The sequence below is a fragment of the Talaromyces rugulosus genome, chromosome VI (genome assembly GCF_013368755.1).
Source record: "Talaromyces rugulosus chromosome VI, complete sequence".
Classification (NCBI taxonomy): Eukaryota; Fungi; Ascomycota; class Eurotiomycetes; order Eurotiales; family Trichocomaceae; genus Talaromyces; species Talaromyces rugulosus.
In genome coordinates this window covers 1,461,916-1,484,651 of record NC_049566.1, presented here as the reverse complement: position 1 = coordinate 1,484,651, position 22,736 = coordinate 1,461,916, and the positions used below count along the sequence as shown (strand labels likewise).

Sequence of the window (22,736 nt, the reverse complement as noted above, 5' to 3'; positions counted from 1 at the left end):
GGTGTCTCCACTGCCTTGGCTTTTGACGCGCACCTCTGTACATGTTTCGAGTTGCCGACTTCCATTCATTATTATGATCCTTCTAGACTGTGTCAGCGAGCGTGGGTTTGGTGATTTTAACTTCCACCAGGGGCGGCTGGACACCATCCTTATCTGGTAAATGGTGCCACAAAGCTGATAGCCTTGTTGAGTTTGATTTCAGCCACCGAATATTATTATTCTTGGCTGGTAACTATCGGGGCTGCTAAATTCAACTTCAGCCACGAGGGGGGCTGAATGGTAATTATTCTCGGCTAGTAACTGTCGATGCTACTAAGTTTAGCTTCAGGTGCGGGATATTATTATACTTTCCCTGGTACCCCGTATTCCGTAAGTTGTAACTGGCTTTCTGGGTTTAACTTCGGCCCAGGCCCCATACCGCCAAGCTTTGGCTGAAAACAAAAATCAAGCCCCCAGGCGGTGACTCCCAACGGTCCTCTCCGAAAGTAAGCGTCAGAAAGCGTGGCCTAGGCTCTACGTCCTCGGTTGGGCCGCCGCTGGGCCGCCGATGGGTCTCAGACTCTCAGCTAGGTCTCAACTGGGCTGAAGCCTTCGAAAAAGTAGGAACTAGGACACATAGCTACTCCATAGTGCGAACTATCTCGTTTATTGCGCGGAAAACGCGTAATCTTGCCCAGGAAATAATAATAATAAGTACTAGTAAATTCAATATCTATACGAAATGATCTATACAAAAGAGAGAAAAAAAGACCTAAAAAAACACTAGACTAGTTGCTCATGCTGAAATACCCATTTCTCTTCTCACTCCAGTTCTCCATCGTCCAATCGCAGACACCAGCCAGCAATAGACAGATAATTTCGGTTTATAGCCTATTCTTCATCATCGAAGAAAACGAAGAGGCGGACCTCAATGGACCGGCGCGGCGGAGCATCAGCAGCGCTATTGTCGTCCTGGAAGCCTCCGTGGGGAGTGCCTCTAACGCGATCGGTGCGAGAATCATAATCCTTGAACATGATAACCTCCTCCGGTGTAAGGCGATCTGCGTAGCGGTAGATGTAATCAGGATGGAATTTGAGGAAGTTGTCGTGGGCTTTGTAGTACTTCGGATCGTTGGTCCGGTAAACTCGGGCAGTGTTCTCCGGGTAGTTCCAGTTTGGGACATTGCGTCGATCGACAACAAGCAAGGGCCAGGACTGGACGGGGATCCCGACTGGTCGCCATACATTGATGATAGCCCAGCGCTTGTGTGCGGCAATAAGCTCCTTGGCCTTCTCTTCTCCCAGTTCACGGTTCATGTGATCAATGGCAGTGGTGTGGTCGTTGTCGATATGCACCGTAGATGCTGGCTGGGAAATTCCAGTCTTCATGAAAAAGATTTGATCCGGGTGATACCCGGGAGTCTGGTTGCGCAGACTGAAGTGCCAAGGGATGGCCTCGGTTGCCCCAGTCTTTTGCAGGATCAGCTCTTGCAGCTCTGGCCAGTAGCGGTCCTTGATCATCTGCTTTCCCTCTGGCGTGCGATAGGTCATGAATTCCTCTTCGGTGAGAGCAGTTGGGTAGGCCAGGACCTCGTAACCATCTTCGTTGATTTGTGGCGCCGGCTCCTGTGTTCTAATGTCGTATACTGTAACGTGGTGGACTTTCTTGGGCTTGAGGTTGGTTTCGCCGCTTGCGGTGTCAAGGTATGCTTCACCCCCATCAGTGGTGCCGTCGAACATCTCAACGACACCGGTGGTGAACTTTCCTTGAGGAATAACAGCCATTTTGACCAACACGAGTTGTGTTAAAGAAAAGACTTGTGTGATATGAAAAGTAGAAAGGCGATTTAGATTGAGTCACTGATGGGAAGGAAGCTCAGTTCAAAGATGGATGAAGATAAGATTGAAAGATGAAAAATTTACGGTCGAACGCTGAGGGCATATTTATACATCTCTGGCTTGATGGCGTCCCTGGGATGCACACATACTTCTCATTACTGATGTCGTGGCAATTGCTGGATTCGAGAAGCCCAAGTAATTGCTGACTCTGCTTAAATCATTCGGCCCCCTCGTATGATTATTATCGTAGCATTTTAGAGTTATTTGCTTCCAATTTTGGTGGTCTCGACCAACTGGGGATGGTTTCGGGGGATATGGCCCTGTAATCTATTTTTTTCAGCCCCTCAAAGATGGGGCAAGCTTCAAGGAACAGAATCAGCTTTTATTTTTAGATGAATTAGCTTTTTTTCAATGTGAATAGCTCCATGTTATCTTGCGAAATAATTATTTATAAGTCGTCCTTAGCCACTCCCTTGTCTTTTATTTTTCATTCTCCAAGTGCATTCCTACCATTCACTGCTACTTTCCCTCAGTCCATTCATCCACCATGGCGCAGTCTCCCCGCCTCATAGATCAGGTCCCCCAACCACAGTCACCTTCCAAAATGGAGGTGTTACTGTTGGGAATGCCTCGTACAGGAACTATCTGTAAGAAGAACCAAAAAAGAAAATATGATGCCTATCGAATTTGCTGACTGGTCTGTGTATTAGCTATCCGAGTTGCGTTCGAAGTCCTCGGATACAAGCCTTTCCACGGGCGCATGATGGATGAGCTGCCAGAGCTCTATCCACTATGGCTGGAGGCCCTGGACGCCAAATGGCGCGGAAATGGCGAGCTCTTCGGTCGCGAGGAGTACGACAAGCTTTTCAACGGATTCAACGTCTCGTGCAATATCCCCGGAACATTGGTCGCGGAAGACCTTATCAAGGCCTACCCGAACGCGAAGGTGGTTGTGAGCACGCGAGATGTTGACAGATGGCTGCGCTCCATGAGGGAATCTGTGGATTCAGCCGTGGAGTGGAAATCTTTCGACTGGATTGCTCCTTGGGATTCGGTATGTGCCGCCAAACTATCCTTTTTCCTTTTTCGGTCCACGCTAACAATACCCAAAAGCATGTTATTGGCCCCTGGTGGAAATATCACAAGTACCAACACGGTCTGAGACCCCTGATCGCCCCCAAGGGAGAGCGCCAGGCATACCTGGAACACTACGCCCGGATCCGCGAACTGGTCCCGGCCGATAACCTTCTAGAATTCAACCCCGCAGATGGTTGGGAGCCGCTGTGCAAGTTCCTGGGGAAGCCCATTCCATCGACCCCGTTCCCTCACGTGAACAATACCAACCAGTTCCTCGCTGGTCGCCGACGCCGTTGGTGGCGGGCTCTTGGTATGGCCGTGGTTAAGATATCGACCCCTGTGGTCGTTGTTCTTGCGGCCGCGTGGTGGAGTCGGCTCAGGCTATGGTGGCGAGTATAGCCGCCATTTGCTTGCCTCTTTTCACTTCCTGTCAACATTATTTACCATATAGAATTATTATATCATAGATAGCCTTGAATATATATTTTTTTTCAATTATTCGTCTTTATTTCTGTACATGTATTATATATGCACACTTGACAGTCTTGAATATATATATCTCAATATACACACATTCTAATCGTCTGATTTTATTTATCTATTGTATGCACATGTGCACTTCCCAACCTTAAAATATTGAATATATATATATATACATACATCATTCCTAATTGTTCCACTTTATTTATCTATTATCTATATACTTTTGATAATATACAGCCCTTGCTACCAGCACTGCAGTGTATATTAAGTAAACCGACTATCCCGCGTAAATTGACTGTCGCGGGACATGTTTCCATCCTTGTTGTTTAGGTTTGCGAGGCTCATCATTGTGTTGTTGTTGTTGTCGGCGTTTTTGTTCTTAGTCCCCTTAAATGACCACTTTGTCTGGTCCCACATGCCATCGAAACACACGCCAGGGTGTAGGGCAGTCAAGCAAAGAACAGCAATTACTATCATTGCACCTTCCAGAACCATGAAATCGACTTCATTATTGGCCAGAGCGCTGTGGAAACCACCGTTTAGCTCTATCATTCGGAATACCGATCGGACGAAAATAGTGATTGTTGCAAGAGCCAGTCCTGTAAGCACATAATAGGTCATGTTAGTAAACAGAGATCGCAACGAGCAAGAAATCAAAGATCAGGATGCGGGGCGACTTACCACCTAGAAATAATTTCCAGCGTAATTGGTTTCTCAAATCCCGGGTCCCATCGTTGAGACTCATCGGGCTCTTTTTCACTCTCCAGGCGAAATCAAGGCAGAGAACCATAAAGAGGACAAGGGATGCAACCTGGCTTGCCAGCCCGGCAATCATGATATTGACACCGGTCTGAGCAAGATCTTGTTGGTCGGCATCAGCAATAGACGTTATTGCTCCTCCAGCGGCTTGCAGAATAAGAGACAGCAGATCGCAAGACACGAAAACTATGGTGTACGTTCGTGGCCGTAGTCGCGAGACCTGTTCTCCATAGATGATGACAATTCGTCCCAGACAGATATAAATAGAGGCACTGAAAAAGGCCGGGGCAATTGTGAGACATATCAGGTATCTACATCATTTGACTCACTATTAGTAACATTCCCAGCTAAATGATGACAATAGCACGTAGAGAGGAACCGCTAGGGAAAAATATCATAGGTGAGCAGCGCTACTGATTTGACTTACTCGAGATACGGGGTGAACTTGAATGGGTTATTATGCAATTGGATACGCCCGATATAACCAATAACCTCAAGAACAAGGCCACCTAACAAGCCAGCGAGATAGCCCCAGGTACGGAAGCGGATGCCTAGAATGCACTGTGACAGGAGGAAAAATCCAAAGATGCCCGCATAAAATGCGTTTCCGGCGAGACTCGGCACATAGTAGATGTAGGCTAAATCAATCGGACAGATATCGAGTGTACAGTAATCCGACGGATCAAGTGAAGTTTGATTGTTTGACATAGCGAGCGCGTGTCTTGGTTTTTTTTTTTCTTTTTGGGAGGACTATAGTGAGCTGGGCTTTCACGTCATCACCAGTAGTTGAGGTATCAAGGATCATATGTTATATATGAAAACAGCACCCTCATCCTGCCAAGTACACTGGAAGTGCCAACCGGTGGTCCACACGTTTCAAATACTCATTCATGTCAGCCTAAATCTTGCGTAACGCCATAAAGTTCTTTGTGTGTTTATAGTTTATACACGAGACACACATCGTGTATGTTTGATAGCAGTTTCTAACCACCGGTATTATTGGGGCTGTGCAGTAAGCCTCGTACATTCGTGGTACGTACGGCGTCTGGCTATGGGCAATTATTATTGGGTACCTTATTCCTGGCCCCACTAGAAATGGGGCAAATGATCGTCAAAGCTTAACTTAAAGACCCTATGTGGATCTGGACCCGGACACGGGCACGGACACGGATTCGGGGTCGGACACGGGCACGGAGACCACCTAATGTAACTTTTTGTATGGACGCTAGAATACTTCGTACAACAGCCACGTTTCTATCTTTAATAATATAGCCCGTAAGCTGATGCTGGATTCGACACGATAGGTAAAGCGTGTAGCCCGTGGAATATTCCAGAGTTCGATACGCATCTAGGTTCGAACCGACCATGTGCGTACTCCGTAGTCATGGACCCAACGCCCCTACCAAGGTCTTACTCAATAAGCACTTAATGGGGGCCATCTAGCCTAAAACGGACAGCATGCCCTCGCAAGCTTCCTGTTTTTCGACTCTGTATCACCCTCTACATCCACGGCGGAACTTGGTGCCCAGATACTAAGCCTCGATTCTGGGACATCCACTACACACGCAGGTCTCGATTTGGCTGTGAAGGCCAAGGAATAGCCCATTGCTATTACAGGTTGCCTTGTGCATTATTGCATAGCACCATGGACGGAATACGGCGAAGCCAGCTTTTCTTTTGCATTGGCCTGTGCTCTATCTTTGCCTGCTTATTCGTCCCCTTTTTCTTTCTTGATATTTTGTCTACCTTGCGAATAAATGCATCATCAGCAACGCATGTAGACGCTCAAAATGAAGAGTCAAGCCAGAATCCGGCACCGCTTCTACCCGCGGCATTTGAGAATTTAAATTCTACCGGTCAATCAATCCCCAAAATCATTCACCGTCTATGGAGCGGGGAGCCGGGAGATGTACCAGTGGAGTGGACAAATGCATCCAACTCCTGTATTGAACAAAACCCTTCCTTTGAGCAGTATGACTGGACCGATGAGACTGCTCTCGAATTTATTCAAGCGCATTTTGCCTGGTTTGCTCCAAGCTATACGAATCGTCTGAAAGCTAGGCAGCGAGAAGATGTGCTTCGTTATTTTCTTCTCTGGCACTATGGAGGCGTGTACATGGACCATAGTATTGGTTGCCAGGCGTCACTGGATTCGTTGCTTTTGATGGATACAACAGCTCTTGCACCCGAACCGACATCATCCGGGGCCAGCAACGATTTAATCGCCAGTACAGCAAACCATCCCTTCATCATAGCCATCGCTAGGAACATACACGAAGATAGCATGTCTCGAATGTCAAAGTATAAAGGGCTGTTTTCCACACGACAGATTTCGATGAATAGCGCCCTCGCCATGTGCCTTCAACCTGGTACAGACTGTGCTGACGCTGCGGTTCTTCCATCCACACGTTACGATAAAACAGAGAATGCGATATTCACGCACTATAAAGCTCAGGGAGCCTACTGGGGCAACGGCTTGGCCTATGATCGCATATTTGGAAATTTGTTCGGGTGGACTACAGCTGGAGTTGCTGTGATTGTGATGATCACTCTGGTATTTGTGGTTTGGATAAGGCCACGAAGAAATTCCAAATATCGCTTAGTAGTCCAAGACACCCACGTGTAAATATTGATATTACAATTGTATTATGTACCATCTCATAGAAATCACTATCTAGCATTGCAGGAAAATGCACATATATCATACAAATATTGTTTATAATTCTTTCTCCCTATAAACGTCAAAACGGATGACACTAGTTTAGATGCTCTTGATCTGAAGATAAAGTAGTGTGCGTTACCCAGTCACCAAAAACCTGATCAAATCCGGCGTCGGGGAAAAACGCAGGCCACTGAATATCAAATACCTCCTGTTGTAATACGGCGTCTGGAGCAGGAGTAGTTCGAGAGTAATCATGCACTAGGTTCGAAGCACCAAAATAGTTCTCCCGGTTGTTTAAGGGTAGTGTGGTCTCGTATGCCCCCCGTGACTGTGGCGGCGAGTAATTGTTGTTGGTATTATTAGAAATCGACAACTTTCGACTTTCGAACCACCATTGGACACGTTTAATGCGTTTTTCGTAGTGGTAGAAAACATCTCTATCACCAGATGCATCCATGTGCGACGTTATCAACGCCTGGATTCTCAATATGCACTTGTTTAGCAAACTTGATAAATCTAGTGTTCGACACAGTTCCCCGGTGTGGGTATAAACAGATGGTTCACACGCTGTAATGGTGAGCTTGCATGCAAGAGTTAATGCGAAGCCTATTTGAACCCATCCCGTATTATTGAACGACATCTCGGCACGTAGTGGCAAAGACACGTAAAAGTCAAGAAAGTGTTTCGCCGCCCTCAGGCCCACACATAAGACCTCAATGTGGAAGGAAGGATCAAGCTTCCTACTTGGTGTATTTGGCTTGTAGTCAAAGAGGCTGACTTGGCATAGATATAATTCTGTTGTATAGAATTGCATAAAGAGTATTTCTAAAATCACGTATCAGTTAAAAAATATTTTACCCTCAGAATATCGTTTCAGGTTTTCCAACACTTACGGTTTTCGTCTAGAGAAAATGGTAGATTTGCTCGATATGCCTCCAGTTCTGAATGTAATTCTTGAAACCGGTGCTGTATTGTTGAGCTGACTGTTTGATTCTCTGAGAAATGTTGCATCGAGACGGATGTCATCTTTTCAGAGAGATATTGAAGTTGTATAATATAAAGTAGACTGCTATCGGATGGGAATTCAAGATCCTTTGCTAAAGATTGGCAATATTCGCCGATAAAGGGTTGGTATGGAAAGGGGCATTGTTTTTGAAGTATGTGTGAGGTACTGATGCTTGTTAGAAATTGTAAGAACACCACCAACCGGTGGGTAGGGGAATATTTCTGAGGGGGGAGAAATATCAATGAAACTTACCTCGATGAAAGATAAAAGCATCCAGCAATTGCCCGTTTCTCGTCTCGGCCCCAGGACAAGTGCTCTTTATCTGTATGATCAAAGCTCACCCGGGTCTTCCAGAACCTAAGCTCCGGCGGACGATCGAGTTGTAAATCATTGATAACACTTATTGCCAGGTGCAGATACTGGGAGAAACGACGTGGCCTCGAATGGTACTGACACCTGTATTGTCGTTAATAACCTTCCCAGTGGATCAGTATGAATGGGTATGTACCAAGTAATATGGACCAGAAGTCCTTGTAATACTTCGAACGATATTGTGCCATCGAAAACCAAACGATGGCTAATGGCTTTCTTTATCTCGTTTTCAAAGACCCGCTGCATGGGCATGTTGTCGTATAAAGCAGCTGTTAGGATGGCTAGGAATAGGAATGGCTTTTCCCTTCGCAAAGCCTCCGGGGTTGTATGCGACGGGATTACTAAAAATGGGCAAAAAGGCACAAGATTTGCCCGATACTCATCGAAAAGCAACGAGGCAGCTTCCATGGTCAGTAAACCTTTGTCGATGATATCCGTAGGCCTCCGAAGAGGGCTGCCCGGTGTCCCGTCAGTGACACTGCCTTCACTCTTTAAAAGTCTTAGCCTGGAATTTCAATCAAAGAATGTGCCACTGGTGATGTTTTTACCTGTACTGAGGCCGGCAAGTGTGCCAACATCTGATCAACTTTGGCTTCAAGCATATCAATCCTTCTTAAGAGTATTAGGTACTGTAATAAGCACTAATGGAATGATAGATTAAATAATCACCTGTCCCTATCTCTTGGGATGCCACTACTCACACTCCGAACCTCGCGAAACTGACAATCCTTACCCAAGCGTTTACATCTAGATACGAGTAAATAAAAAAAGCTAGCGACTACCACCGGGAGTAACTCACCGATCGCAGGGGCCTGTGTCTCCATGGCGAATGCATCGAATCTTGCCCTTAGCACAATGGTTGCAGGTTTTCACCAAGGTGTTGGAACGTTTGCCGTCCATCTGACGGGAAGACTCGCTTCCTGAACCAATCTGCGCCATGGAAGCCGATTTTGCGGCTCGGAAGCCCAGAAACCAAGAGTCTTCAAGTATCTCTGCTATATTAGTTGTATAGAAAAGTAAATCAACGATGCCGCTTCCTGGCGGTAGCGTATGTGGCCTTAGCGTGCGGTGTTGGGACGTAGAAACGGGGAGAAAAGAGGATGAATCGCACGCAAGTGGCTGTGCTGAAGAAGCCATTGCTTTGTGGAGCCTGAAAGTTCAGGCAGAGACGACCGCCCCCGACTTTCTTTGTTTTGCCTCACATGAAACCTTACCAGCAGGATCTAGCAAGGGTACAAAGGGCTTAAATTATTCTAACGTTAATTCATTCTTTATTTATATACATTTTTATTTGTTTTATTTCCTGGGAGCTTCCTTTAGGCAATGCTTACATGATGTACATGTATATATATAGATTTTTCAAGACACCGATCAACCGACCATATTGACTTGAAGGCAACATTGAAAGTTCTTAATTTTCTTTTGTTCATGCTGTCAAATATGTAACTATGTGCTTAAAATTTGAACGTTAGTTTGTTTAGTTTCATCGTTACCAGTTGACCTCTTCGCTTCTAATCTATCCGCATCTTCTAAAGCTGCTATCTTCTATGTCGCAGGGACAATTTCAGGACAATACCTCCATGGGCGCGACACGATAAAAGTTTGTTGTAGTCTAATTACTAAAGCTCCGCGAGAAATATTTGAAAAGGTCCGAAATTGAAAGTATTCAGATTCTAAGGTCTAAAGTGGTGCCCAGGTGCGCCGCGCTCCAGAGCCTTACCGGGGTTGACACAGGGTATTGTAGCACAAGAAGTGTTGCAGGAATTTCAATTTGAGATTCTATGTTTCGCATCAATAATTCCCTGTTACATTTTAATAGCCTAATTCTACTGTACAGGTAAGCTTCAATGAACTAGACGTACCAATGCACAAAGAAATAAACGGCCCATCTGGCTTTGTCTAGGTCAGGATGGGCTACATGCTATATTAATACTTCGCTATTAAGTATTGAATGTAATAGGGTTCGCTAGCCAGGTGTAACCGTCATTAGCCAAGAAGTAGGCTTTGTAAGAACCCGACGCAAGCCCTGGGTCGGAAACAGTCACGCTGCCACTGCTATCTGGAGCGTAGACCCACGCCAACGAGTCTGCATTATTTTGCTGATCATCGGGTCCACCTCCTAATGCATAGTAGATACCAATCCAGTTCTTTGAGTTGGCCTCCCCCGTTGAGTAAGTGAAGATAAAATCAGATCCTGACTGAAAAGAGATAGATCCCCCATAGTCCTTGACTGTAAAGGTAACGGGATCGGCTATCCACTTGTAGCCGTCATCTGCAAGGAAATAGGCCTTGTAGTCGCCTGGAGCAAGCCCTGGGTCCACAACTACTACGCTTCCCATGGCTTGAGGAGCATAGCTGTATACCAGCGAAGGTTGGTTTTGTGTTTGGTTATCTGGACCACCGCCCGAGGCGTCATAAATGCCAACCCAATTAGAAGGGTTTGGATCCGAAGTTGAATAGTCAAAGGTAAACATGGATAGCCCAGCGTTGTATAACAAGGTGTTCGCATTATCACCATCTTTGTATGATACGCTGAAGACTTCAAAGGGCTTTCCTTCAAGATCTTTCCATGAAATAGAAGCGGCGTTGCTTCTAGGGACTTTGCTTTGTGATGTTCCATGGTTTTCAGTATCTGTAGAGCTGGTGGTCGCTCCCAGAGTATATGACGCTCCATTTGGAGTATATGTGATGGTAACAGCCTGCGCTTGTCCTACATCTGCAGCTAGTGACCCTGTAGCTGTGATATATGACTTGTCCACCGCTGACTGGATATAAAAACGATTACCGTGACCTGGTCCATCAACTGGATGGACGATCCAGCGCTGATTTATATCGTCATGGGATTCCTTGGCCGCCGAGAGGCTGACGGATGTGTTTCCAACGTTTGTCAAGGCCTGTCCCTCGGTCTCGAAGGTGAGGTAGCGACCCTCAGTGAGATTCCCGCGCACGCGCTTGTAGCCATCTTCGACTGTTAGGCTGATATCACGGTTCGCGTTGTTCACACCGTATGGGATGGGGACTTTAACCGGATAATCCGCAATGCAGCTGGCGGGGCCAACCCAGGGGCCGGTCAGTGAACCAAGGTCCAGGTTGCCGCTATAGTCGCTTGGGTCTTCAGGTTTGGATGGCGGCTCCGCAGCCGTGGTAAGGGTAGGAATCGAGTAATCGGGCTGATTTGATTTAGTGACTTATTGATTGAAAATAATCAAAGTTTCGATTGACTTACATTTTCGAAATCAAAAGCGTTAACTAGGTCGGACATATGATCACGACGCCATTGCGTAATGGCTTCGTTGTGCACACCGTCATAGCCATTAGCAGCGGCCCATTTTTCGATGAACATCATGTCCGAGTTGTGATCAGTTCGTTCAGTAAAGACATTACCACCGCGTGTCCATGGGGAGATTATGTAGCGAGGAACACGCCAGCCTTAGATGTTTAGTTAGCGCGAGGGATATGGGGAGTGCTAATACGACAATAACATGAGTTTATACACACCTGGACCAACTGGAACATCCCCCAGGGACTCGTCATACGGATCAGTCATCCATTCACCTGGCGTGTCCTTCTCCGGGACTACAGGCACGACGTGGTCTGCCCAGCCTCCTTGTTCTGTTCACCATGAGCAAGGCCGTTGGTGTAAGACGGGGAATTACTCACCATCGTAGCTGATAACCAGAACTGTCTCATTGTAAGTCGGACTACTAGTAATGGCTTCCACGACTTGCTGTTGCAGCCATGCTCCATCCTTGGGCATGTTTGGTGAATGCTCTGCTTGCTCTTGGGGGCCGATGATCCAGCTAACCTGCGGTAATGTGCCCGCAGAGGCGTTTGCATAGAAGGCATCGAGGCCAGGGTATGAGTTGCCCTTGATGTGAAGAGCCGAGCTATTGGGGGCCTTTTGATACTGCTCAAAGTACGCCAACATGTTGTCTTCAAAGTTGTCCAGGTCCTGGAACACTTGCCACGAGATGCCGGCCTCTTCGAGGTACTCTGGGAACGTCTTCCACACAAACGGGAAACAATTGACGCCAGGGGACTCGCACCCTAGTGGAAAGTTAGAAAGTAGATCACCACCGAAGTTCTCTCACCTCGAAATGAATGGCAGACTCACCTGGCGTATTACTGTTATCAATAATCATGCCGCCCTTGCCGTCCAAGTTGGTAGGCGACCCAGGAATGTTGACCGAACCACTCATCCACATGATTCGGTTTGGATCAGTGGCCATAAGAAGACTCTGCATGGACATGTCGAAGATGGTCCAGCCCTCGGCGATATCCCAATGGGTCGGGATGTCCTGCCGCGTAAAGTAGCCCAGACTGTAGGCTCCATCGGCACCGGCCCATCCGTCCCCCAAACCACCATTGTAGACCGTATGCATCGTTGCCCAGCCGTTGTCACCGGCAGTCATGCACTGTGTGGAGTTGACCCAATCGCTCCCGAGGTAGTTGATATGCCACGGCTTCAAGATATCGGCACCATTCTGCGTCGAGCTGAGGTGCCTAGTCGAAGTGTCTCCTTATCAGTCAAGATCACTTTTACAACCCTGATTCTGCACTTACTGCTCGAAAACCGAATTTCCGTCGGGGTTGACTTGGACATTGGGATCACCAAATCCTCGCACACCAGCCATGGTACCAAAGTACTGCGAGGCGATCGATCCATCACTCCGGTCAGAATGTGATTACCAATAAAAAGTGAAGTGACTAAAAGTAGCTTACATGGTCGAAAGCTCGGTTCTCCTGCATGAACAGGACAATATGCTTAATATCTTGAAGCGACCCTGCTTGAACTGCTGCTACAACGGCCGAGGCCGCCACAAGGCCAGTTGCACGCATTCTGGCGATTATTAGCGGACGAGTTCTTTAGTTTGGCAACCTCTTAAAAGATCTTTTTAAATTTTTTCCCCCGGCGTTCATTCAATCATGTTTAAGTTATTATTGATTATGGACTATTTTGTTGATTTGCATGTCATAGTTTATTTATATTTTAGGGGGCACGAATAATAAGCGCTAGCATTGTTGGTGGTCCATCGTACTAGGTTTAATGTAACGTTGTGCCTTTTTACGCCTCCCCATACTACTTTCTACTTGGGTGGGGACAAGTTAGGACCCCAGTATGAAGTAATGACTACCCCTTATCAGGGTACTATTTGACGATTGCAGAATAATCTACGGAGAAAGGAGTAACTAGTCCCTATATGTAGCCAGGCTATGAGGCTTCGAATTTATAGTATAAGCATATCTACTAGCGCTTATTTACTGTCTTTCACTGAACCCGCGCACAAAAAGCGTTCAGATGTTGAGATTTTCAAACATTTGAAGCTATCAATTAATTTGAACATGAATCACAAAATACTTCATTGTTGTTGGATATTTATTCATACGTAAAAGCGAAATTCAACAATGAGCAGTCTCTGACTGAGGCTGGAGAATCACTACTGAGTCCTGACTCAAGCATGGCCAAGAGGAAGTCCGTACCCCCCGTATACAGTAGCTGGCTTGGCAGTGTTGGAACTTGACAGATTGTTAATTTTAGGTGTCGTTGTGGATCAGTGCCCTGAATCTTACGGGCCAAGCAATGGAATTAAGGACCTCAGCCTCGAAATTGTTATCCGGTAGCCGCCGGCTGTAAATTTGGGGGCGAGACAGTGCCAAAGTCTACCCCGCCAACACCTGCCTCCTATAGTATAGTCTGATAAAAAACCTGAGTCGATCTCACCTAGCCTACCTAGGCATCCCGGAAGCGCCATATCTTTCCGCTTCGAGGCTAGCAGCTATTGCGGCTCTGGGTTGCAGCGCATGTCAGCATACCTTGCTTACAACAATTAAGCATCCTCACAGCATTTTACACTCAATGCTCTCGCCCTCTGTCCTATTTAGCTCCTTGGTTGAGCGGGAAATAGTGACGGGCGATGGCGCTTATCCAGGGGGTGTTGGCGACGTCGACACGGCGGATGCTGGTGGTTGCTGGCCTGGCCATCCTTCTGGTTATAGCCCCAACCATTTTCGTTGCCTCTACTTTCTTTCCTTATGGAGGCAATGTTCCTAATATCGTTGTGTCCGGTTCTGATACTGGTTCCGACGATAGTCAACCTAATCCGGGAACAGTGGAAGAAAGTTGGAGAGATGCATTTACGCTTCAGCCAAATGACCACATCTTTCGGAAATCGCAGACTATTCGTGCTACATGGAATGTTACTATGGAAGAGCGTGCACCGGATGGTGTGAAGAAAATGGTCTACTTGATAAACGGTAGGCAATTCCCTCTGTCATTATGCAAACCCCCAGCCCCGATGTGAAGTTAGATTGCATGCTTACATTGATTGTAGGCCAATTTCCGGGACCAACTATCGAAGCTAGATCTGGAGATGAGCTTGTGATTGATGTCCAAAACTCAATTCAAGATAGCGACAACGATGGGATTGCAATCCACTGGCATGGACTCTCGATGAAAGGTATGCGTTTCTTCAATGCTAGCATGAAGCGACACTCACCTCGTTAAGGAGCAAATCATATGGATGGCGTTGTCGGTTTGACGCAGTGCGCCATTGGCGCATCGGAAAGCTTTACGTATAGGTTCCGAATCGACGAGTCCCAGTCTGGGACATTTTGGTATTGCGACCTCCCCATCTTCTATTCCAGAGACTGACCCCAAGAAACAGGTACCATGCTCATGCGGGTCTTCAAAGAGCTGACGGGCTTTTCGGAGCGATTGTGGTACACAAACCAGCAGATCCGTCAGGGTCGGGATCTGATATGTCTACGTACGAATACGACGCAGAAAAGCTTCTACTTGTCGGAGACTGGTATCATCGACAAGCCGACACTGTGTTTGACTGGTACCAGGATCCAGGTCATTATGCAAACGAGGTATGAATAAATCAAGTTTCCAAGTTACCGCGACTGGTTCAATAAGTTATGATTCTAACGCGGATATGTACCTCTTCTTAGCCTGCACCAGACTCTATGCTTATGAATGGTGAGGGATCATTCAATTGCTCGATGGCGGTCAAGTCCCAGCCGGTGGTCTGCGAGACCGTTACAACGCCATCATTCAGATTACCAGACAGAGACCGCGTTAGACTCAGAGTAATCAACACTGGGTTTGTCCTTCTTTTCTTCTTCTTTTTTTTTAAAAAATAAAATCCCACTGATGAAACGTGATATTTAGAGTCTCTTCAGGCATCACTCTATCCATCTCACAAGGAGCCATGCAACTCATCACCGTCGACGGAGGAAGCCCCGTTGGAAATGCTCCACTTGCGACTGCGATGGGGGTGCTTTATCCTGGTGAGCGCATGGATCTTGTTCTCGATCGTTCTTTACAAGATACTGCGTCAGATCAAACACATAGCAATTCAGACAAAGAAACCAAGCTCACTGTTGCTTTGGATAGAGAGTAAGTTGCGGAAACAGTGCCCACCGTTCCCTTGGTTCTATTAATACTAATAATCTCAACTTCTCAAGACATATGAAAATTGAGAACCTCGCTCTCACGCGAATTCAATCATTTCCTCTGGTTTGGAAAGAAAGAGTGACAGACAAATCACTACCAGAGAGACGTGAAAGTTCTAATGCAACATCAAATTTCCTCCTCTCCGAGGCATCAGGACTGCCCCAATGGCCTGGCTCAGATCTTACTGAGAGATCTATAGAAAAAGCTGTGCTTTACACTGCGATGCAGATTCGCTCGTCGTTTAATAACCGGCCTGTGGGAATCGTGAATCACAGCTCATGGATGATCGCGGACTCCAGGGCAAAACCACTTCTTGCGCTAGATCCCAAGGAATGGTCAAAGGCCACCAAGCAACCAAGCTCAATACAGACCCTGCAAGTTCCTTGGTACGAAAAGACTGGGGAAGACAGATGGATTGAGCTGGTGTTAAATAATATGGACGATACGGGGCACCCGTTTCACTTGGTGAGCTAAGAATGAATGCGCGTTGATGTTTTCAAGTTTACTTACTATCTGCAGCATGGAAATGAATTTTACATTCTTTCCGTAGAAACCACGACACAGTTGGGGGGGTATAACCCATTTGACCCTGACGCGGCAGACCTAGCGAAAACTATGAACATGCGGAACCCTTTGCGCAAAGACACAGTTTATGTTCCACCAAGGGGATTTGTCATACTACAGTTTCCTTTGAATAATGATGGGCTATGGCTTTTTCACTGCCATGTACTGCTGCATCAGGCCGCGGGAATGGGTATGGTCTTTCACATCGGAGATATTGATCCGGAAGCGAGAAACAGCTCTTCCAATCTATGTATTAGGTAAAAGATATAAACAACGAAGTAACGAATACACAAATTATCAATCATTACCGACTACTCGGCAGCAATAATTCATATATCGATATTTCATAAGTTGCGCTCTAGGCTAGCTGACATCGAGTGGTGCATTACGCATTATGGGTAGACCGTCCACTATAACTACTGATCATCGAACACAAATTCGAGAATGGAGAGTACACTCCCTTCAGGTCTCGAGACGGAGTGCAGTTTGAGTCGGCTGTCGGCCCCGGAGCACAACTTCACCCAATCTGCTAGCGGTCGCTCTCGTGCATTAAATGTTGTCATCATTTCCATGTCCATAATTCTATACCGATGGTTAGAAATATATAACCTATCCAAGTCCTTCTGGCTTACCTTGAAATCCGCTCTTCCGCCGTAGGCAACGTGTTTGGCTCTGCAAGCACTCCATCGTTTACAATCAGGCGAGATCCATTCTTCATCGCAGGAATTAAATTCTTGACAATTTCTTGACTGATAGCGTCGGGATGATCGTGTAAAATAAATCTTAAAAGGTATATGTCGGCGGAGACTTTTTGCGGTGTAAAAAAGTCATGCTCCTGGAATGCAATTCGAGATTCAAGTGCGTGTGGAAGCGTTTTCTTTCCTTGTTCGATAACAGTTGACAGATCCTGGACAATGAAAGTCGCGTCCGGGGCCTTCTTTTCCGCAATAGCAATGCATGCATGTCCGGTTGAGCCACCGACCTAGACACGGGGGCAACACAGTGACCGTTAGCATCTAGCCCTTAAACCGGCAACGGAATCCTTACATCAACGACAGTTGATTTTCCAATATCTTCCCAATTGTATCCTCCCACTAAATGATGAACCCCATATCCTTCAGTTGATGTCATCTCGACCATGGTGTTGGCGAATCGCTGTTCACGGTCAGGATATTTCGTGAGATGAGCGAACATCGGCTCATCTGTGTCGAAGGCTATACTGTAAGCCGACTCATTCGGCTTCTGGCTATTCCCATACTTTTCGTGCGCCTCTACAAGTTTCGCTGAGGCTGGGTAGGTCTCGTCACAGGTGTAGCCAACCCAGTCATTTAACGATTTTGAGCGCGCCAACAGAGCCGATACAGAGGTATGGGTTACAAGGCCTGGTTCTGGTTCATGGAAAATGCGGTTGGTCATCGCATGCCGCAATATGCGTTTTAGCAAATCCTCATCAACGCTTCGTTCCTTGGCTATCTGTGTAAAAGTGACTCCATGGTCAAGCGGCACCGCTTCTGCAATTTTGAAATGATAAATCCACCGAAGACTGGACATGTCATGGGACTAACTCTTGTCAGACCTTGTTTGCGATATTTTTTTATTTTTAAAAAAAAAGGACTGGAAAATACCCCGCATGAAAACCAGCGCAGATACTCTGCTGGCCCAATTACCAACTCTCGAATGGCTTGCGATGCATCTAGCAGTTGTCGACGCGCATCCAGAATCTCCTTGGGAGCCGACGGAAACGCATGCGGCGCATCTGCATCGAAGGAAGGTTGTGGATAACCATTGGCAGTGATGAAATTGTTAATTACTTTCGCTGTGTCTGTGATCTGGGCCGCGAGATCAATGAGGGGGTTCGCCATATCGCTCAAGATCCGGAAACACGAGGAGCTGGTTATTGATAATTCCGGAAATAACGGCCAACTATATGAATAAATGGATAAATGGATATATAGATACGTCAACACTCAATGTCGCACTGCTGGGCCGTGCATGTGGTTGTGGAGTGAGGGGTAACTACGTTATTACATACAATTGGTTCATCGCTAAGTAAACTAACAGCAATAATCCCCGAGTTAATTGTCCACATTCACACTCTTGCATTCATCGTCTGCCAGCTAAACATTAGCTCGGAATAAGGGGGAAAAAAGGAGAAAAAAACAATACCTATGGCGGACCCAGAAAGAAGGCAACCGCTTTTGTTGGATGAAGACGTATGCCCTCTCTCTAATATTGACTCGGTCGCATCAGGTGGCGCACACTAAAACATCATAGCTACTCGCAGAAGACCAAGATGACGAGACATATAGTGATGAGCTGTAAGCCCCCGATAGAACGTGTCACAACCAGCAAAAATTGAGTAACAACGCCGTGAAGACAAAGCTACAGGACATCGTTGAGCTCGACTGTCACAGACTACAAATGGACACATGGGCGTCGTTTTCATAGCTACCGAGAAGGGAGTGAGTTGCCACCTAATGTCGAGCACAAGGATACATGTTTACACTGAATCGCTGCCAGGTTATAAATTCCCCAACGATGAGAAAGAACAGGATCGTCTTGACATGTTCCATCATATGTTCACTTTATCACTTGGTGGGAAGTTGTTTCTTGCGCCAGTCCAAGGCGAATCGCTCCGCGTCCTGGATGTTGGAACTGGAACTGGAATATGGGCCATAGACATGGGCAAGTTTTTTTCTTTTTTTTTTTTTTCGACCCTTCTCTGCAATATTTCAACTATTCCAAGGCTGATTATTGTCATTATAGCCGACGCGTTTCCATCTCTCGAAAAGGTGAGCCTCATGACCTAACCAGAGGACGATCTAATGTAAATAGGTCGTTGGAAATGATCTCAGTCCCATACAACCTTCATGGTTTGTATTCCTTCTTTCGCGTTATTTTCTCTTGGTAAACTAATTGACGCCAAAAGGGTACCCCCCAATGTCGAATTCGAGGTTGATGATGTTGAGTCCGAGTGGCCAGAGCGACCACCTTTCGATTTTATTCACTCGAGATACATGTGCGGGTCCATTTCAGATTGGCCAAAGTTTCTTCGGCAAGCATACAGGTATGCTTATGTCTTCTAGACGTGAAGCAGACTATTCTGGTTGCTAACAAGTCGAGATAGTCAAACTAAAGTTGGAGGCTGGGCTGAATTTCAGGATTTCCACCTTGTCAACTACTCCGAAGATGGCACATTAAAGGAAGGGAACAATGTGAACAAATTTTACGAGCTACTCCGTGAGGCTTGTGAAAAAATCAATCGCCCCGTCACTGTTGGTGTAAATTTGAAAAAATGGGCGGAAGATGCAGGCTTTGAAAATATTGAACATAAAGTGTTCCGGCTGCCTCTCGGGACATGGCCACGAGACCCCAGAATGGTGAGTATTGTATTGGCACGAAAGCCCATTGTGCAGCCTGCCTATCGCTAACTGTTTCTTCTCTACAGAAGGAAATTGGCGCCTTTAACATGCTGCAGTTCCTTGAAGGTCTGGAAGCCTTCAGTATCGCTACGTTTACTCAAGTACTGGGGTGGAGCTATGAGGAAGTCCAGGTGTTTCTAGCCCTCGTAAGAAAGGACGCAAAGAACCGGCGTGTCCACATGATACACGACTTGTAAGTTTCCTGGTCCTTGGTATACCTGGAGTAACTGTAGCTTACCATGTTTTCTGTCCAGCCACGTTGTGTATGGACAGCGAGTCAAATAGTTAGTTTTGGGGTTAAATTAGGGTCGACAAGATAAAAGTGTGTTTTGAATAAAACAACCAGGTCGTTCAGATTAGTTTAATTGAATATTCAAATTTGCCGGATGGATGTTTTTATTCCCACCAAGATACAGCCCGGTTATTTATCCGGCATTCTTTAACTACTGAAAGATAAGGTCGAAGAACTAGATTGGCGCTGCATAAATGACATCATGGCCATATTAAATTCGCGATCATTATTAATCAAGGGCGCCAATTCGCTCGGAGGGGAAAAATAACTCTATAAAGGTACAAAGGAGAATCTTGTCAAAGTCACTTGCATACCACCCAAAATCCCCGCCATGGCCAACCCCAAAATCCCGACTATCCAGCTGAATGATGGAACTGCTTTTCCAATTGTAAGTTCGCTCCGTTTTAGCTGTAGATGAAAGCGAATCCTATTACCTGCAGCAGTCTTCGCTATACAATTAACACCCACTGTGCAGATTGGATATGGCACAGGAACTGCCTGGTTCAAGCGCGGAGACAGCCCCGCAGTCAATCGTGCCCTGGTCGAGACGGTAAAGACCGCTGTGAAACTAGGGTATAACCATCTCGATGGCGCTGAAGGCTATGGGACTGAGCCCGAATTGGGTCAGGCTATTGAGGAGAGCGGGGTTTCTCGAGATGAGCTTTTTGTGACTACCAAAGTCGGTGCCAGTGTTCGCGACATTCCGGCCGCCATCGATGCGAGCTTGAAAAAGCTAAAGCTCGACTATGTAGACCTGTAAGCCTATCCGTCTATACCATTATGTGATGATTCTGACTGTGGACAATGCAGATTCTTGATCCACAATCCGTTCTGGGCAAATACTGAGGAAGAGCTCCAAGAGGCCTGGGCTGCTGTGGAGAAAGTCAAGGCTTCTGGGAAAGCCCGGTCGATTGGAGTCTCCAACTTTCTGAAGAGCCACCTGGAGACCATTCTCAAGACCGCCAAAGTGATTCCCTCGGTAAACCAGATCGAGTTTCACCCGTATCTCCAGCACGGCGACCTGGTCCCTTTCCAGGAGAGCAAAGGCATCAAGACTGTTAGCTACGGCGGCCTCATTCCGATTACGCGTGCTACGGGTGGGCCATTGGACGCTTTGCTCTCGACTCTCGCGAAGAAGTATGGGGTGAACGAGTCCGAGATCTTGCTGCGTTGGTCACTGGAACGCAAATATGTGGTGATTACCACTAGTAGCAAGGAATTGCGCTTGGCCAGCTATTTACAGGCTTTGACTTTCGAATTAACTCCGAAAGAAGTAGAGGAGATTTCCCACCTCGGCCAGCAGAAGCACTATCGCGCATTTTGGGCCGGAAACTTCGCGTCTGACGACCGATCATGATCGTTTCATATGTTTTGCTAGTCCATATATATTTAGCTTGAGCAGCACGCGCTAACCTGGAAATCTATACCTGGAACAATAGAAAATCCGGGCTTATCATAATATCATTATTATTGTGACACCTGACGTGTGTGGTTGGGGTCATAACGATTCCTTACATTTACTTCTCGCAATAATAATCTCATACTAAATCAATAACGCAGTGTCATACATAGCCCTTCGACCTGCTATAGACTGTTCCTTGATTAATCTATCTATCTAGTCAAGCAAAGCCCATTCCACATTGCAATGGTTTTTTATTGCGCCACTATGGCTCACCAGCGCCGACAAGAAAAAGCCGTCTGGAAGGATCGTAAAAAGAATGCGCCACGACAACACCCAACGACCGGTAATCCGATCGTCTCGTGGGCGACTGCTCTCTTAAAACGTCCCAAGCCCACTGCAACACAAGAGGACTCTCCACTGTTTCGTCTACCGAAAGAGATAAGGCTTCAAATATTCGCTTACGTTTTTATGGGTGACCTGCACATCGTGCGCCTCCGCAAGCGTCTTGGATACCTCCGTTACATGCCCTTGCCACCTGACACCGATCCAACTTCTGAGGTGGACCCTGCCAGGAAGAAGTTTATTGAACATCCTGTAGTCCGAGGTCTTTGGCGCGCGGCCTACCCGACGAGTTATTCCTACGGAATATGGGATCCTCGCTGGCAACAAACGATTAGCAAGCCGAATTCAGTCACGCAGCAGCAACAGCAGCAGCTTCCTGAGCAGGCAGATGGACGCGAATGCTTGCTTTCTTTACTGAAAACTTGTAAGGTCTTGCAGGACGAAGCGACTCCACTGCTGTATGAGTGCATAAATTTCGAGATTAACAGCAGCTGGAACGCGTACTACTTCATGATGACCGTGCCGGCGGAGCACCTGGCACATGTTCGAGAGCTTACTATATCACTTTCCGTCGACGAGGTAACTAATTTCAACCGCCTCAATATCGGCGAAGAACCGATAATGACGTCGAAAGTGAGCTCCATCAATCAAGACGGCTGGCGGCGACTATGGGACGGAGTATCATCTATGCCACGACTGCGGCGACTCAATATAGCTGGGAAGGGCTTCCCATTCTCCCTTGACCCGCAGTTGAGAGAGGAAATAGTGGCGTCATTAAAAAGCATTCTAAATACTTGTCGTGTGATAGAGATTCATATTAAGACTCAGCACTAAATAAAAAGGTTAATATAAACCCATAATACAACAAGCTCAAGTCCTACAGTTTCTACTTTGAGAATAGAAACCCATTGTACTGTGACATGACATAACCTCTTTAAGACTGTGTTACCAAAATAAGTCCACAGGGTGGCCTCTATTAATTGTACACATACATGTAAAATCACCTACGCCCTTTCAAATGTTTACTTCTAGGAACAACTGAAGTTTCTTAGCTTTCAATATTTAATCATTTTGCTTA

The 22,736-nt window shown here is 46.5% G+C and overlaps 10 protein-coding genes across 10 annotated transcripts; 5 read left to right on the top strand and 5 right to left on the bottom strand.

Moving 5' to 3' along the window:
* Positions 1 to 870: 870 nt before the first annotated feature.
* Positions 871 to 1,764, bottom strand: TRUGW13939_10862 (uncharacterized protein; the record flags this gene model as incomplete). The annotated part of the gene is made up of 1 exon (XM_035493972.1): positions 871 to 1,764. The coding sequence occupies one exon, from the start codon at positions 1,762 to 1,764 to the stop codon at positions 871 to 873; it is 894 nt and encodes a 297-aa protein (XP_035349865.1).
* Positions 1,765 to 2,365: 601 nt separating this feature from the next.
* On the top strand, positions 2,366 to 3,294 carry TRUGW13939_10861 (uncharacterized protein; the record flags this gene model as incomplete). Its single annotated transcript, XM_035493971.1, has 3 exons — positions 2,366 to 2,465; positions 2,529 to 2,872; positions 2,932 to 3,294. 3 exons carry the CDS (start codon positions 2,366 to 2,368, stop codon positions 3,292 to 3,294), a joined length of 807 nt encoding a protein of 268 aa, XP_035349864.1.
* A 348-nt stretch (positions 3,295 to 3,642) lies between these two features.
* On the bottom strand, positions 3,643 to 4,845 carry TRUGW13939_10860 (uncharacterized protein; the record flags this gene model as incomplete). The annotated part of the gene is made up of 3 exons (XM_035493970.1): positions 3,643 to 3,977; positions 4,060 to 4,448; positions 4,565 to 4,845. The coding sequence occupies 3 exons, from the start codon at positions 4,843 to 4,845 to the stop codon at positions 3,643 to 3,645; spliced, it is 1,005 nt and encodes a 334-aa protein (XP_035349863.1).
* A 937-nt stretch (positions 4,846 to 5,782) lies between these two features.
* TRUGW13939_10859 (uncharacterized protein) lies at positions 5,783 to 6,763 on the top strand (the record flags this gene model as incomplete). The annotated part of the gene is made up of 1 exon (XM_035493969.1): positions 5,783 to 6,763. One exon carries the CDS (start codon positions 5,783 to 5,785, stop codon positions 6,761 to 6,763), a length of 981 nt encoding a protein of 326 aa, XP_035349862.1.
* A 130-nt stretch (positions 6,764 to 6,893) lies between these two features.
* TRUGW13939_10858 (uncharacterized protein) lies at positions 6,894 to 9,314 on the bottom strand (the record flags this gene model as incomplete). Its single annotated transcript, XM_035493968.1, has 6 exons — positions 6,894 to 7,624; positions 7,693 to 7,970; positions 8,058 to 8,261; positions 8,314 to 8,666; positions 8,879 to 8,924; positions 8,977 to 9,314. 6 exons carry the CDS (start codon positions 9,312 to 9,314, stop codon positions 6,894 to 6,896), a joined length of 1,950 nt encoding a protein of 649 aa, XP_035349861.1.
* An 803-nt stretch (positions 9,315 to 10,117) lies between these two features.
* On the bottom strand, positions 10,118 to 13,016 carry TRUGW13939_10857 (uncharacterized protein; the record flags this gene model as incomplete). The annotated part of the gene is made up of 7 exons (XM_035493967.1): positions 10,118 to 11,347; positions 11,404 to 11,606; positions 11,676 to 11,789; positions 11,838 to 12,224; positions 12,292 to 12,680; positions 12,741 to 12,823; positions 12,900 to 13,016. 7 exons carry the CDS (start codon positions 13,014 to 13,016, stop codon positions 10,118 to 10,120), a joined length of 2,523 nt encoding a protein of 840 aa, XP_035349860.1.
* Positions 13,017 to 14,134: 1,118 nt separating this feature from the next.
* TRUGW13939_10856 (uncharacterized protein) lies at positions 14,135 to 16,455 on the top strand (the record flags this gene model as incomplete). Its single annotated transcript, XM_035493966.1, has 8 exons — positions 14,135 to 14,432; positions 14,510 to 14,635; positions 14,684 to 14,792; positions 14,843 to 15,050; positions 15,132 to 15,283; positions 15,352 to 15,579; positions 15,648 to 16,101; positions 16,156 to 16,455. Coding segments are annotated over 8 exons (1,875 nt in total), but the record flags the coding sequence as incomplete, so codon positions are not given.
* Positions 16,456 to 16,616: 161 nt separating this feature from the next.
* TRUGW13939_10855 (uncharacterized protein) lies at positions 16,617 to 18,062 on the bottom strand (the record flags this gene model as incomplete). The annotated part of the gene is made up of 4 exons (XM_035493965.1): positions 16,617 to 16,782; positions 16,833 to 17,182; positions 17,248 to 17,760; positions 17,826 to 18,062. 4 exons carry the CDS (start codon positions 18,060 to 18,062, stop codon positions 16,617 to 16,619), a joined length of 1,266 nt encoding a protein of 421 aa, XP_035349858.1.
* A 306-nt stretch (positions 18,063 to 18,368) lies between these two features.
* Positions 18,369 to 21,271, top strand: TRUGW13939_10854 (uncharacterized protein; the record flags this gene model as incomplete). Its single annotated transcript, XM_035493964.1, has 12 exons — positions 18,369 to 18,413; positions 18,475 to 18,518; positions 18,577 to 18,662; positions 18,967 to 18,992; positions 19,036 to 19,073; positions 19,130 to 19,267; positions 19,328 to 19,580; positions 19,649 to 19,815; positions 19,877 to 19,898; positions 20,201 to 20,302; positions 20,390 to 20,670; positions 20,725 to 21,271. 12 exons carry the CDS (start codon positions 18,369 to 18,371, stop codon positions 21,269 to 21,271), a joined length of 1,749 nt encoding a protein of 582 aa, XP_035349857.1.
* Positions 21,272 to 21,559: 288 nt separating this feature from the next.
* On the top strand, positions 21,560 to 22,492 carry TRUGW13939_10853 (uncharacterized protein; the record flags this gene model as incomplete). The annotated part of the gene is made up of 1 exon (XM_035493963.1): positions 21,560 to 22,492. One exon carries the CDS (start codon positions 21,560 to 21,562, stop codon positions 22,490 to 22,492), a length of 933 nt encoding a protein of 310 aa, XP_035349856.1.
* Between the last annotated feature and the right edge of the window lie 244 nt (positions 22,493 to 22,736).